This window comes from Pelecanus crispus, chromosome 2, assembly GCF_030463565.1.
Source record: "Pelecanus crispus isolate bPelCri1 chromosome 2, bPelCri1.pri, whole genome shotgun sequence".
In the NCBI taxonomy this organism is placed as follows: domain Eukaryota; kingdom Metazoa; phylum Chordata; class Aves; order Pelecaniformes; family Pelecanidae; genus Pelecanus; species Pelecanus crispus.
In genome coordinates, this window is record NC_134644.1 from 165656517 (window position 1) to 165672747 (window position 16231).

At 38.4% G+C, this 16231-nt stretch overlaps 1 protein-coding gene across 1 annotated transcript in view; it reads right to left on the reverse strand.

The window, feature by feature from the left end:
• The window catches only part of ADCY8 (adenylate cyclase 8), a 133048-nt gene that overhangs the window by 33075 nt on the left and 83742 nt on the right, over nucleotides 1-16231 (reverse strand). Inside the window, 2 exon segments of the mRNA XM_075704730.1 lie at nucleotides 5111-5211; nucleotides 11773-11970. Of these exon segments, the coding sequence (XP_075560845.1) occupies nucleotides 5111-5211; nucleotides 11773-11970 (299 nt within the window).

Genomic DNA, 16231 nt, shown 5'->3' on the forward strand with positions numbered 1-16231 from the left:
GATTTAAGGATAGAACTGTACTCCTGTATGCTTTATACTGCTTAATTTTAAATATTGTCTTTTACAAGAATGTTCTGATTTTTAATGCCCTAATTCAGCTGTGATGATAGAGACTGATCTGCATTAAATCTGATGGTGTTTTAAAGACAGTATTTCCATAAACATTATTCCTTTTTGATCATCCAAACAGACTTGCAGGGATAATGACTCCTTTAAAATATCAGAACAGAATAACATGCAATTTACTTCAAGCTTTCTTGTCTATCACCTACTAAAATTAATCAAAGTAACACAGAAGTATGATCAAGGTATAAGATTTTGAAAACAGCATGCAAGCCTCAGAATAATTTACTGTAATGCAGCTATGGCTTATATGTACAGCTCCTACTCTCAGAACCTCAAAATTAATGAGACTTGTAGTGTAGGAGTGCAGAAAAGAAAATGGGTTAAACAGATAACAAACAGAAAACAAGGCTGTAGTTAGCAAAGAGTTTTTCTTTTGGAACATGTCTGAACTACTATAAGTAAGATATATATGCATAAGTGATATTTTTTGTAGTGCTAAATTATATTACAAACCATTTTGAAATAAAATGTGAAAAATATCAAAATGGAAGTTCTGTCCCTAATGAACTGAAAGAAGATGAATTACACATTAACTTCCCTTGAGAGCTTCCATGTGGTAATATTAGCTTTGACACTGTTTGATGACGTACCATCGGTACGAAATGTTGTCTTACACTTGGGTCAGCATTTCACACCAACAAGCTTTGTCAGAGTTTTGTATGTGACTTGAATACAGGACACCGTGGAGCTTCCCAAAAAAGTCCCACCCTCTCCAGCAAGCTCACCCAGATGAAAGCTTGTTTTTGAAAGAAGGAACAATGTAGCCAGTAAAACTAAACTGTATTATGAAGGGAAGAGTGAATAATGAGGAAACAAAGATTGGAGCATAAGCCACAGATTTCATCCTGTGTGACTAAAAGTTTTGTGGGAAGAGTCTCAGGACTTGCTGAAAGTCCCAAGGCTACCAAGTAGAGACACAATGCAACAATGCCTTGAAAGCAGCTTCTGTCTGTAGAAATACACAGCCAAGGGAGAGACAGTCAATAAAGTCAGGGAAAAGCTGGCAATATGTTCATGGAGAACTAGTCAGGAGAGTCAAGAGGGCTCATCAAGAGAGCTGTGTAGTTTAGGATACGATTCATCTCACTGCACAGCAGTCTCTTACATTTATTCAGGTGGAAGGCACTTTGAGATCCACTGATTGAGCTGTTCTCCAGTGGCTATACTTTGAACCCAGGATATGGACACTGACAAATAGTTAGGTGAGATTAATTCCTTCAGTTTCCCACATTACAGCAGTATTCGGCAATAGCTGCCTTCTTTCCAATGTCAAATGACTGAGATCCTCTTTGGAACTGATAGTTTCTGTCTGTATCTCAGATATATACAGACAATCTATATATGCAGATGTAGCCTACCAATTTTGCAGACCTAGCCTCACCCAGCTCTAAATGAAACCAAATTAAGGCTTTCAAAAAATTTAGGGTCAAGCCTCAAGAGGTCAGACCTGAGGACGCTAAACGGGAGTTCTTATTTTGGACTCCCAAACTCTACATGTAAGACCCAATACTATTGAATTAAGGTACTATAAAGGGAGCATCTAGGGACCTAAGTCTGGGATATCAATCCAAAATGCAGCATAACCTGTTTAGGTGCCTGAGAAACCATGGCCTTGTATTTGTTCATAATAAATATATAGGCAATAAAAATTCTTCCACTGTAGTTGTTCGGCTGAACATTGATGTTCAATCTCAGCCTGATTGAGATAAAAACAAAACTAAAGTCTGCACACCTATGACCTCCTAGAGGATCAGTCTGGTATCTGTGCTAAGATTTTGTAGGCAGCATGCTGATAGAATCAAGTACAGCAGAAGACTTAGAGGAACAGGAAGGTTAGAGGAATAGGAACAAACAGCCATATTATTCTTCTGTCCATGAACTTCTCCCAGAACTTGGACACCTGGGTTGGATCCCCTTTTCATTCAAGAAGAGATTCAAGACAATTTGCTTTTCTCTCTAGGGGTTCCCTTACTGTCAAGATCAAGTGAAGTTTGAAATGGAGCTTTTGCCTTCCCTCTTCTTTGTGCACAGTAGCAAATCAAGAGTTGAGCCAGAAGGAAAACTTACATAAAACAGAAGGTACAGATGTTTAAATGAACAACACTTTGAAGTCTGTTTCCCACCCCCAACCCCCAAGAATAACCCAGTGAAAAACTGACAGAAATAAGAGTAGTTCAGCAGTCTTCTCTAGTATGATCTATTGCCCATGTGAGCATATACAAAGTTCATTGCAGGAAATGAATCAAACTCCCCAGCCTTTCAGATGGAGAAGATGAATCACTGCAAGGTTGGCAATGTAGCTTAATAGCTTCACAGAGGATAATTACAACAGAAATATGGCATTAATTTATGTCACTTAGAGTAATTTCCCCAACTCAATATTTCAAAGAATGAAAACTATTGCAAAGATTTTAAAATTCAGTGATGTGCCTGCTCTGTCAGGGAAAAGTATGAATGGCTCAAATATTTATCCTGCGGGAGACAGATATAAACTGAGATAAAATTCTGAAACTCCCATACACAGTAGACGCAATAATAGAAAGATGATTCCCTTCTTTAACACACAGACTAATGCAACCTATCTGGGAATCTCCCTGAAGATCCTTAGTAAGATATGTTTTACAATGATTTAAATGTTTTCTTTCACTGAATTTCCAGAAATTGCCAGAAGACTCAGCTCAAAAAAATATTCAAACATGTACTTAAGCAAATACAATTTCTATCCTTGTTCAACAGAGCTCTGAAGAATTCATTGAAAGACACTTAAATATGTGGTTAGGAAATGGGTAAGTTACCATTAGGAGTGTGAATTATAGTTTGTTAGTTGTTCCATGGAAAGTATGTCCATGCTTTTCCACTGTGGTAGTTTACTTCTCTGATATCTACTAGAGGTATAACAGGTGAGGATGCAGTTATCTCCAAGACTCTCTGAATCCAAATCCTTCCTAACTTTGTGATGGCTTGTTCATGTGCTCATACCTTGAATGGTTTTTAGAACTGGAACTCAGGAAATCTGAACTTCCAGATTATTTTCTTATTCGATATGTTTCAGCATATTGAAACCTTCTTACTCAAAACCCCTCATCCTGTTATTTTAGGGTTGCTCAGCTGTTGACCTGCGCTCATTTAGCAGGCATGCTTTTTTAAGACTGAAACACAATTTTGAAGCAGATTATCAGAACTTGAAAAACGAAGACCAAAATTTGACTTCTTAAATCTTGACAGTGATTACAACTCCTGAAAGAACATAAGAACTGCTATAAAGCACCCATGTGGCTCCAAATCTCTCTCAAAATGGATAGTGGTAAATATTCTTTCCCTAAACATCTTCCCAGGTTCCAGCAATCAATCTTTAAGGGTGTTCTTGAGGCCAAGGTTCCATAATTTTGTTTAAAAACCTCTGCTGATCTTATCTTATAGGAATTTATCTAGTCTTTATTTGAACCTTTTTATATTTACAGCTTCTTTAACATTCAGTGACAAAAAGGCCCACAAAGCATTTGTGAAGTGCAGGGAAAAACACAAGACTCCTGGGCAAGATGGGAAACCAGAAAATGAGACAGCTGCAGACAATGTGGTTATGTGAATCCTTCTTCCCTAATTCCAATGGCACTAGACACCCTCACGAGAATTAACAGAGATGAATCTGTGCAGATAGAAAAAATGTCATGTTTTTCTGCTGGTATAGCAGTGATTGATATAGCAGCAGAAATCTTTTTGGAAAGCAGGTTCCATTAATAAGATCCATAAATCTTCTTGTACATACTGAGAAAAAAATAAAAATAACAGCTACCAGAAGTGAAGAATTTTGAATGTGTATTGGAAGAAGAACCTTAAAAAAGCAAGCAAACTTACTAGTATTAGAGCAATATAACACATAAGGAACAGCAGAAGGTTAGGTACTACTCTGAGTACTTCCCCAGCTGAGAACCTACAAAATACATGGGACACCACTGCTGCAGAGTGCAGTTGCCTGCCTGCATCTAACCACCATTTTGGTATTCTTAGACATAAACATGGTGAACCAGGTCTTCCAGAGATGATCCAAGAAATATTGCTGCATTACTGTAACACAATAAATGTCTTATTTCTTATACAAATACTGTATTTTCAAGGTTATTCTACAGGCAGCCATAAATTAAGGTTCATCTGAGTGTTAGAAAACACCTGAGAATTATTTCATCTGGGCATCCATTTTAGGACTTGCTCTGCCAAAGACCAGATGGGACCAGGGGCATCTTTTAGTGGCAGTCATGTTCTCCTGGCTCTGCTATGATGCTAGAAAACTGACCTTAGTCTTTGTACACACTCTTGTGTTCACACTATTAAATAGTAGACAAAAATGGAACTGATGGGTTTAACTGTGTGAAACATGTGGGCACAGAGGTCTCAGCTGTGTCATATTTTTGTCACCTTGATAGGAAATTGTTGCTTGGTCAGCCCCAGATAAAAGCAGAAGTGAGAAAAGACCTAGCAGATCACCTCCTTGATTCTTAATAGCACAAAATTGCTTTCTCCAGCTGGGTAATACGTATCATCAGCAACAAAGCAATACGGTACAATTTTCTTATGTAGCATGTAAGAAACAAAGCCAAAACAATCACTGATTCCCAAGGTGATTACCAGTCACTTAGCAGAGACACTGTTATAAGTCTGGATCACGTTTTACTTCAACACTGGATGCAGAAGGCCATATTGTATCAAACTTTTGTAACCCAAAGTTCCCACTTATCTCAGGGGGGGTTCTGCTTAAAAACATAACAACAAAATGTCAGTAGATGCTGCTGTCTTACATGAAAACCTGCAGCTGCAGACAATGCGATACAAAAGTAGTTAATATTGGGAAAAAGTGAAAAAATATTTCCCAACACTTTTGGGGAACAAGCAGATTTTATTGGTTCATTCCACGTCAATCCTAGAAATGTTATCCCACTGTTTCCCCAAAAGCGCCTTCAGCTATATAGAGACATATTTCTGTATTTACCTCGAAGAAGGAAGTAAGCTTTGGATAGCGGTGATAAACACAAGAACAATAAATGCGCACACCAAGTTTGATTTGAACACTTCATCCCGCATTTGAGAATACTAGAATTAAAAAGAAACAAACAGAAGAGTAAATTAGCTGTTAACCCATGCAGTAGTTTCATAAACACTGATGCATATAGGAGAGTTTGCAGAAATTAGCAGGAAGAGCTAATACACTAATGAACCTTAATATGTTTTTAAAAATAAACACAACAAATAAATCATTAATAATTGGTAAAATACTTTATCCAAAAGAGCAAAACTCTGTAATTTGCAATACAAAGTTGTTTTACTTGGTTGCCTCTTTTCAAATTTATTTGCTTTAAAAATCCCCAGGTAGATACTAGGGGCTTGTGCTGCTGAGTAGAACACTAAATACTTAATAACTTAACCAGAGGTGGGTTTCCTCACCTGAAGACAAACTCTGAAGTCAGCTGTGACTCTGCATGCATGATGTCATGGATGTGTCTCCATGCTTGCCAAATGGGGGTCATTCTGTTTTCTTTTTTACTTTTCTTCTTTAAGAAAAGTATGTAGTTTGGGACATTGCATGACTATTTGGGATGAGGGTCATGTATCCTAGCTTATCCAGAGGCTGTGCAGAAACTTGGCAATATGGGCGTACTCCAAGGAGAAAATGAAGGTAGTATTATGCAAAAGACCATCTGAGGTGCATTATTCTTATGATTTATTGCAAAAGTATTTTCCTCCAGCATATCAAACCACTGAAAATGCTAGCAGGTTCCCTTTTTACAGGAGTTACCAAGAAAAGGAGTAATGGATACATCAGTGGATCAGTTCAAGTGGAAATGTAACCCAAGTCCTCAGCTGGTATTTATCACTGCTAATTCAGTTAAACTCTAATTGCTTACAGCAGATGAAGATTGGTCCATAGACATATTTTTGTAAATCTCTTTACCCTATACTGATGCTACTAAATTTTCTTCACCTAATAAAAAAATCCCAAGTCATTTTTCCTCCTCTGAATAATAACTCCATTTTATTTAATCTCTTGCAGTTTTGAAGGAGCTAAGAGTTACATGTGCAGAACAAAAGGAAATCAGAGTCAAAGAGATATCAGATATCAGAATCTTTCTCCAGCAATTTGGAAATAAGGCAAACTGCAGTAATAAATGCCTAGAGAGCATTATAGTTGAGAAAAATTAAAACCAATTAAGAAATGTGTCAGGAACATACATTGAGAGAGTTCAGCTATGAGCTGCATTTTATAACTAATCTGCTCTTGAAGGAAGATCCTATCTAGACTTAGACTATATTCACTACATGAAGCTTCAGTAGGGACTTCATCTCAGTTAGAAACATCTGGTCAAAACAGTCTCAAGCTCCTGAAATGGGAAAAAGTCTTCTCTCTTCCCTGTTCCCATTTGTTATGAGTAAGAGAGGGGGTTTATTTGTTGGCATCCCTCATTTTGATGACTCTTCTGCTGTGATTATACCCTGTGTCTGCTGTTGGCAGAAGCAGTATCATGTTGACATGATTTTTGATGGTGCTCACAGGCAACTCCACTTCATTTTGCTGCTGGAAGCACAGGGGCACTGACCCCGATTTCATGTGCAGGAAAAACTGCATCAGTCTTCTTAAATAATGGACCAGGGCTATTTTTGGTTGTGGCACAAAAAGAACCAAAGGGAAAAAGAAAGGTACATTCCTTAAAATATATCACGAAATCCCAACTGTTCCTTAGGGAAATTATAGCAAACTAAGTGAATGAAACACAAACATGGAATTGCCTGCTGTGTTGAACATTATGTGAAAAGGGTGAATGCTGTGGTCTAATCAGTAACAATGTTGTGATGAGAAATTGTTGGCAGCTCTGAGGCAGCACAAACACCAATGAATAAAGCAGCACTTCTGTGGCAGTCTGCCCCTTAATGACTTGGAGAATTAATTGAAGGATAGACTAAGCCTCAAGGAACTTCCGTAAGTATGGGGAGGCAGGCATGTACCCAACTAAAGTAGTGTGGAGCGGTAGGAAGAATGGTGATGTGACCTACTCTACAATGAAAACCATAGCTGCAACATCCCACAGACCTACCTGCACTGGCATGACTTGCTCATGGCATAGTGAAGGCTCACCCTGCTTCCCATGGGACTGTTGGGGGGCACTGTTTGTCTACTGGCTAGCCCAGCCAGCTAGCTGAACTGAGCTTGTGTAAGAAAGGCCGCTTCCTCTGCCAAGTGATGCTGCTTATTCCCCACCTCTCCTCTCTTTTCCCAGGGCTCTTTGAAAGCGGAGTACTGGTAATACAACAGGCTTTAGATGTTCACCTAGAGAAAGTGTTTGTGTACTGGGGAGAAAGGTTTTTGGTCTTATCCCCACTGCTGCTCTTTGACTCAGATAGGACCTTATGGATGAAAAGGGAGACCATGGTTTTTTTCTTCAGAGTAATGGAGTTTGTGCCACTGGAAAAGCTTCTGCAGTACAGGGGAGAGACAGAAGATCTATCAGGAAGCCCAGGGAAGGAGAAGAGATGGATGAACTACTGAGAAGACCAACGGATAAACACAGATACAGTTGTTGACCAATGATAAAAAAGAAGATGCTGAACAGGCCCAGAGTTTGCTCAGTGTTTCTTGAAGACCTTCTTGCCACTAGAAGTTTCTGGGTTGAAGGAAAGAGATGAGACCCATGTCTGCAAGGATACAGCACACAGGAAAGGCAAATTTCTTTCCTACTCATTTAATTTCTATTTATCTTACCCACCAGAAATTCTGAAACAGAGAAACTCAGATATTTAGGTCTAATATTTGACCTAAGAAAACCTGTAGTGTGAAATTCAAAGCACTTTTGATATTTTCAGTGTGCTCACCTCACAGAAAATACGTAGACACTTCATCTCTAAGCCCAGTCTGATTTATGATCCCAATATAAATATGCAGAAAGACTTAGAATATCTTTATACAAATCTTTACCTTAGAAACTTTCCTTAACAAAAATCCTACCAGCATGTAAAATTCCCTGCCCTGTTACTATGCTTTATCCTGTATGAAAGTACATGGTACTGATATTTCCAAGTCACTGCTATTAAGGTAGAGCATCATAACGATATCTTTTAATTATTGAAAATATTCTAAAATAGTATCATTTTCCCTTATGAACTGTTACATATTTGGAAACCCTTAGTATATTTTCATGCTACCATTAGAACTAGTCTCCTTTGATGAGTCTTCTGCTCTGTCTGCCTACATCCTATTTATGAAAATAACCCCCAGCAAAATTGAGAGTGAATTAGTCTCTAAATAAGATATCAAGTGCTAATGAGTGAAATACAGGTTAGTAATGACTAGCCCATTTGGGTAAAGAGACTATAAATTATACCAGGTGTGGTGGTGCATCGACACCAGGTGGGGATCCTGAACAAATTCTCTGAAAAATGAAGTATTATAAAATTCATGTGGAAATATACCTACTGCCTCAGGCAGATAACCCATTCGCTAATGCAACCATTATTGTTTGCTGTGGAATCTACATTTATTCTATCACCAAGAAGGACATAGAGCAATGAGATAAGAGTGGGAAGATGTACCAATGGCTTCAATTGCTGTGATATACCAGTCATTTAAACCACTGTAAACCAGGAGCTGTGCTAGCTCCTATGGTAGTTTTGGGCATGCTGATTCCAGAAATTACTTGGTTTTTTTTACCTTTTGAAATCTTAAAGGAAGCAAACCAGCACTTTCATTGCTAGCATAAATCTGCTGTCTGCAATTGTTTTACAATGAAGAAAACCTGAAACAACCCAGACTGTTTAAACAGAAGTCCAGCATGTCATTTCAGATCTATGCAAGTCACCCCAAAAGATTTATAATCCCATGGCATGGTAGTCCTGTTACTAATGCAGGAGGAAGAAATATAGTTTATTGTTCATATGGTTACTCACTTCTCTATGGTTTGAGGTACAGACCATTAACATAATCCTCATTGAACAAGGTTAACAACACTTCTTGATTGGGATCTCAGCTATGGGTACTGGTTGTTCTGCCTACAGAATACCTGGGTCTGAGCTGAGAAGTACTTACTTACAGATAAAAGAAATAAGTATTAGGCAGATGCCAGTACTGCCTGAAAGTGTGATGGATAAATGTGAGGGCACCAGATTTTACATAGAAGTTGCTTTACTTCAGAGCTGTCTCTGACTTGAAGCTGCCACTGCTCTGAACAGAAGGTATCAGCAAATGAAAACAGCAGTGTCAGATGGGAGGTCCATAGACTTATACTGTCTACTTGCTCAGCAACACTGCAGGGAGCAGCTGAAGATGCTGATGTAGAAGGTCATGTAAGCAGTTGCAAAATGTTAATGACTAGAAGAAAGCATAATTCCAGACTGAAAGGTTAAGAGTGGTGAGAGCAGAGGGAAAAGGCTTTTGAAATAGCTGTATGAGACTCCAATTTAATCTGAGTTTGTTTTGTTTTATTTCCTAAATGGGCAGGAAGAGGGGGAAAGCAATAGTAATATAAGATAACATGGAGGAAATAGCTATTTTCTGTAGCAAACCAGTTCACACATTATTTTTTTCATGACAGTCTGTAGGCTGTGGTCTAACACTAAGGCTACCAGGACGAACCTGTAATTACTGCACAGGCAAACAAGGAGTGAAGGGACATTTCCAACATTGTCCCACAAGACATTGCCCCTGCCTATAATGAAGAGGACACTGTGATTCACCTTTCCTTAATGCACACCATCCCTTTGCATCCTGGTGCATTCCCCATCCTTCTCTGAGGCACCTGTGGTACCCTGGCACCCTGAACACAAGCAAGGTGGTTGCTGACCAGCAACTATCCAGCTGTTGGAGGTGGATGAACCAGAGCAAGTAAAACAGTGCTGATATTTTTTAAAACTGTATTCCTGTGTAATGCTAAAAACCAGCCCGATTTAGAGGACAGAAAGAAGAATCAGTCCACTTTACAGAAAGGATTTTGTGTTTGTATTGCCTGTGCTTAGTGGTTAGGACTAACACCTAAGGAAATATTGAATGAAAGCACCATTTTCTAAGCACTGCAGCACAGGTTGGCATTGGAAATGTCGTACTGAGAAGAAAATGTCCCAAAACTGCTCAAAATGTTGTCTTTTAAATAGACTTTTTGTCATCCAGATTCAATTCAAAACGTTATTAATATTTAAAATCTGACCTGTGTAACGTGATGGATTAGAGCATGGTTTGGTTTTGGGTGTCCCCGTCCCCCCCCCTTGCTTAAAATGCATTTATATGAAAACCTACCCTTTCTGTATAGATTTTCCTTGTGGCTGATAATTGTGAAGTCTAAAATGACAAGAAAGTTTATATTCTGAATAGAGGATCTGATTCTGGGCAGTGTCCCTTTACTCCAGCCCATGTTCAGTGCTTGTTTTTATTAAATATAATGTAAGACCAGGTGAACCATTGACTAGCTTGCTCATTCAGCAAGCATTTTGTGACCAGGCTGTTTCCTCTTTTGCACAAAAAAAATTTCTAATATACCATCCCCCACCTTCTAGGTTAAATGCTATTTTGTCTAGACTTTTTCACCTTATCTTTTGACCTTGTGCCTTGAAAAGATTAAAGATTACTCATGACTTTTGGGCCTTTAGATGGTAATTCATGGGATATCAGAAATCTTGGATTTCACTTCCTCTGGGTCCCTGTCAGCTTTGCACGATGACTGCAATGAAAGAAATATCTTCATATCTTCTGTTGCAGCAGTAATAGCTAATTTGGCTTTGGGGTTTCTACCTTATGTCTCAGTGTCATAAATATCTTCATAGGGAAATTGAATCTTTTCTTTTTTTTGCAAATGAACTTTCTTTTTCCTTCTGCAGGATTGCTTGTGAAAAAGGGTTTAAATACACTTCAATGAGAATTTTTTTTTTCCAGTGGTTTTCACAGACCTACTTTGTAATAGCGTACAAGTCAATGAAGTAACTTGAAATTTGTGCAACCCTGCCCCATGTCATCAGTTTGCAAGGAAAATTCTCCCATTGCCTTGTCTTTTTCAGCTTATAACTTACATCTGGATGTAGACTGAAATAGAAATTAGTAAGATCATACTGCTGTTGAGAAGCAGCAAAAACATGAATAATATTTACCTTTTAGAAGTAGATGTTAAAAAAAGGATGTTTAAAACAAAGAGTTGACAAATTAGTTTTGACTTGAAATAAACATAGCAGCTGCCTAGAGGACATCAGATGGATCCTATGACTAAATGAAAGAAACATATCTATATAAATATAGATATATGTTTTGAGTAGAAGTGTCAGTTTATTAATATGCTCAACCACTCTTTGTACCAAAGCAACCTGTCATCTGACAGAAAACTGCTTGTACTAGACAGAAAACGAAACCCGGCAAATGGCTGTGGTTTTTAGAAGCAAAGTTTGCTCAGTGTAGGCATTTTCCAACAATGAAATGTAATCATTGCAGCATTATAACATCTGCATCATGACGCTGTCTATTATGACCTCTAGCTCAGTCCCAACTTCTGAAAACTGAAACAAAATGAAAAAGTAAAACAAAACCAGAAAACAAACAACCCAAGCTTGAACCTACAGCTTCTCTACTTCAGTGGACATTTATTACAATTTGAGTTGTGAATAATGCAGCTACCAAGACCCAGCTACCTTATGCTCCAGGCTGGAGTCTTTAAACATCAGTGAAAAAGGCTTGATATGCTCTCTTCTCAATTTATCGCCACTCCGTAAGTCGATGGTGTGCTCTATTCGCTTGTTAATTTCCTCAGGCCCAGACTGGACATGCAAAGCTTGTGCAAGATGGTTTGGAAGCAGATTTATTGAATTTCTTGTTAGGGCAGCCAGAGTCTAGGGGAAAGCACATGCAAACAGAATAAACCTGCTGGTCCCCTTGGGTTAAAAATGCAATGTTTTAGATCATGTCGCACTGCAAACCATTACAGCATTCCATGCAATTCATTCAATGAAATCAATAGAAGTGTAAAATAATAAGTCTGTTCCACTAAACACATACAGTACATTAAGGGGAGTACTTCAGTGCCCTCCTTTATATAGACTAGGAGGTTTGCTGCTGCACTGAACACTAGGACTATATTTCCCTTTCCAGGTTCTGCTAATTAATTATTAGAGCATGCATAAGGGGAGTACACACCAAAATCACAGCAGGGTATCTAACTCAATGGTGTGTTTTAGCAACTAAGAATGGAAGCTACAGAAAACAGAAGTCACAAAACAGGAGTACTGATGTTTTTCTTGATCTTAAAGTTACTGGATGTGTGTAGTTAAGGAACAGATCAGTTAGGCAGGAGTGAAGAAGGTGACATTTCTGATTACTTCAGGATGGGTTTTCAAATAATATGTTCTTCTTCACTACTCATAGATTTCAGTCAGTCTAGATTACAGTTAGGGTAATTTAACTGTATTTATATTATTATTTTAAACATTATCTCAAATGCATTATTCCTTTAGTATTTCGTTGTCTAATCAAAAGAAAGAAAAGACTTTTGCACAGCTTTGCAAAGGAAAGCTAGCGGAGATAGTATGAAGGGTGCTTCACCTTCAGGAAAGAGGTAGAGTTTGCTTTCATAAACAGAATAACTCAGTCCAGTTTCATAGTATCATTTCATGACACAAACCACAGTGAAGCAGCACTTTCCCACTTGAATGGGATCTACTACCTGTGATATTCCCAAGGGTTAACAGATGGTAATGAATGGAAAGGATATAAAACTTCATACATCACAGCATAAGACATTTCAGAATTATTATGGACAAGAAATACACTTCTGCTTGAGAAAAGTTATCCCATAGGTCCTTGCTGGGAAGATCTTCTGCTGTATCTCCTACTGGGCATTGTTGGGAACAGGAGCTTGGGATGGATTTACCACTAGATTTCTCTGGAAAGCCGATTCTTTTGGATCATGGGATTATGTACAGCAAATGATCTAGTGAGTTTTCCCTTGTTTGTCTTCAAAGTATAGTCAGCAATTACATTCTAACAAATCTTGGAGAGCACATTAAAACACAGGATGGGTCTCAGGTATCCACTGTCAAACCCCAAGTGACAACTTTCTTTACAATCCTAAAATAAAGTCCAAGGACTCTCCAGTCACAGATAGTATCTTGTTTTCTCATATTCCATCTTTTGATGAGTAACTTAAGAGCCCAGTATGTGGACAGAAAAGGATATCAGGACTGAAACCTTCTGTTTATTGAAGTGAAAAGCAATCTTCCTATTTGCTTTAGTAGAAAAAGGACTTCAGTAGAGAAGGTTTGGCAAACCACTCTACTCAAATCTCCCCATCTTCCCTCCAGAAAATCAGTATCATCAACATTTGGAGAAGAAAAAGTATCAAGGAAACTTCTTTCATACTAAAGTTTCAGATATGCCTGAATCCATATCTTAGCCTTGAAGTTAAGGTGGAAATTCTAAGGTTAGAGCCAAATCCCAGGAAAACAATCCTGGATAAATACTGTATTACTAACACTAAGACGCTACTTCAGTTTAGGTGTTTCTATGTCTTTTAAACTAAGCTACGTAGAAAAGCTATTATTGCTTTGTGGTGTCTGAAATCATACAAGTGGGTCTGAAGTCACTATTAAAGGACGAGATCACATCAGATGTTGTGTGCATTAATTCCTTGGAATTAGTTCATATTGCTACATCTCCAAGGGAAGGGAGGGTGGAGAAGGTCCCTAATGTTCTAGGTGGGCATTGTATTTTATTTACATGAGGGCAGTGATCTCAATTCATCCTAGTAAGTGACTACATTTTGCTTTGAATGATATTTTAAAATTTGATTGATATGAAGAACTGTCTTCCTGCTGAACATATGAAGTGGTTTACAATTCATGGTAGATGAACATGACATAATGTCACCACTATGGCAATGGTGCCAGTAGTATTGGTGCAAAAATGGACTCAAGCTGCATTTTCAGAGGATAACAAGAAAATTCATAGCTGAGTTTAGTGGAGTCTTCTTTCCCTCACACCCATATGCATATTTAAGAAAACAGCTTCCCTGTAATTAGTAATAACAATAATGAAAAATATCATACAAATTGTTGTCCCAAGAATATGTTCTAACCACATTTTGTCTCTGTATCCCCCTCTGCTCTGCATCTTTTAAGACTGTTTTATGCCAACGTATAGAAATATTGGTTCTCCCCATTACCTCTCCTATACATTTGTGAACAGCTGTATGGAAGATACAGTTGTGAATCCTACAATGGGTTTTTGAACTTTGCTGATGCTGACAATAGCCATTCATCACACAGGAACACATACAAGGTTTTGTGAGGAAAAATCCCAGCCAAACTTGCATCTGAGACTAAAAGATAGGATGAATTAAAATAAACAAGTAATAAACCTCCAACTTTAGAGATTTTTTTATAGAGATTTAAAAAAGGTAGCTGCAATTAGATTTTACTTCCTTCCTGCAAAATTTTGATGCAACAAGTCCAAACATCCTGACCTCAAGAAGAAGGGAAATTTTTATTTTAGAAAACTCTAGGAAGGCTTCAAATTATTTTTTTTTATACTGCAAACACCAGGTCTTGGACAGAAATAGGGAAATACAAGGTCACATGTTTAAAGAGTGAGGATACAGGTAGGATTTGGTTCAAGAGGAAGACACCTAAATGAAGGTGTCTAGGTGCTTGGTGTCTAAGCTTCTGTTGCTGGCAATATACACTCTGGATACTTTCAGTTGCCCAATCATATGTGGCTATGGTCAGATGAGATATCCTAGGGTTATCCTGGACAACAGTATGGAGCTAGGAGATGTAGCACAACACCTACAGGAACGCCTTGCACTGCTGGTTGTTGGTGGGGACCAGCTGGAGTGTGCTAGGGTATCTCAAACTGCCGTAGACAGCCACAGTTAAGAAGTGGAATCGAGCTCTTACTCAGCATGTTTCAGCATAGGTGTTTAGCACTATTTGGGACATTAGAGTTTCTTACCTGGCTTCTAACTGATAGTCCAGATGATCACAGGTCTTTTATAGGCCTCTTGTCATATGGATGTCTCAGGAACCCTAGAGAACTGCATATAGCACTAGACCCTTATGTTCAGGCGTTGAGCTGTGTGGGAGATTGACACCTGGGACAGTCAGTAGATACAAAAATGCAGGTGTCTTGGTTTTGAACTGAATTCCACTCCATTGTTTATACTTGCCTGTCATCTTGACAGTCTTTAAGGATAATTTTTGTGATAACTGGCAAGAGTTACTGCAGCTATCACTAAGATATGTTTATACAAGACACATACAATTTAATTTGCTTTTTTCCTAATTCACATTACAGGCCCATCAGGTACCTCCAGCACCACACACAGTGACTATATTATGCTTTCAGCTACTTCTTTTGGAATGCCCAGAGAAGTAATCCAACTTCATCAGTTATTAATTTGTTTTAGAGGAAGAGACCTTAGAATCATAGAATTAGAGAATCATAGAATGGTTTGGGTTGGAAAGGACTTTTAAAGGTCATCTAGTCCAACTTCCCTGCAGTGAGTAGGGACATCTTCAACGAGGTCAGGTTTCTCAGAGCCCCGTCCCACCTGACCTTGAACGTTTCCAGGGGTGGGGTATCTACAACCTCTCTGGGCAAATAGGCCTTCACTCTCTTAACAGAAAATAACTTCTGTCCAACTCTCTGTGCTTTAGAAAAGAAGCCCAGACACCTATTTCAATAACAGAAAGCTCCATCCATATTTGGCATGGTCTGAATTTCAGAGCAGACACTTGCATCCTTGGCTTACCTCAGCACCAGAGCTAAGACACATGGTGCTGTAGACACATGCAGGTTTTCTTAATGTCTGTGACTGCGTACATAAAGAGTGGTTATTCTGTTCCTTATGCATATCAACACAACTTCAATTCACTGTTTTAGGCTGCCCATAGAAAATGAGTTTGAGGTAAAGAATCTGGAATGTGATGAATTTGAGTTTGGCAAGAGAACTCACCAGAGATTTTACCATTTCATATTCTTCCTAACATAACTACAGCTAAAAGTAAGATACATGATAAGAGTTGCTCAAATTTTGTTGTAACTTGCACTGGGTAAAGAAACCATTTAAATGGTATTGGCAAATATTCAAACATACGA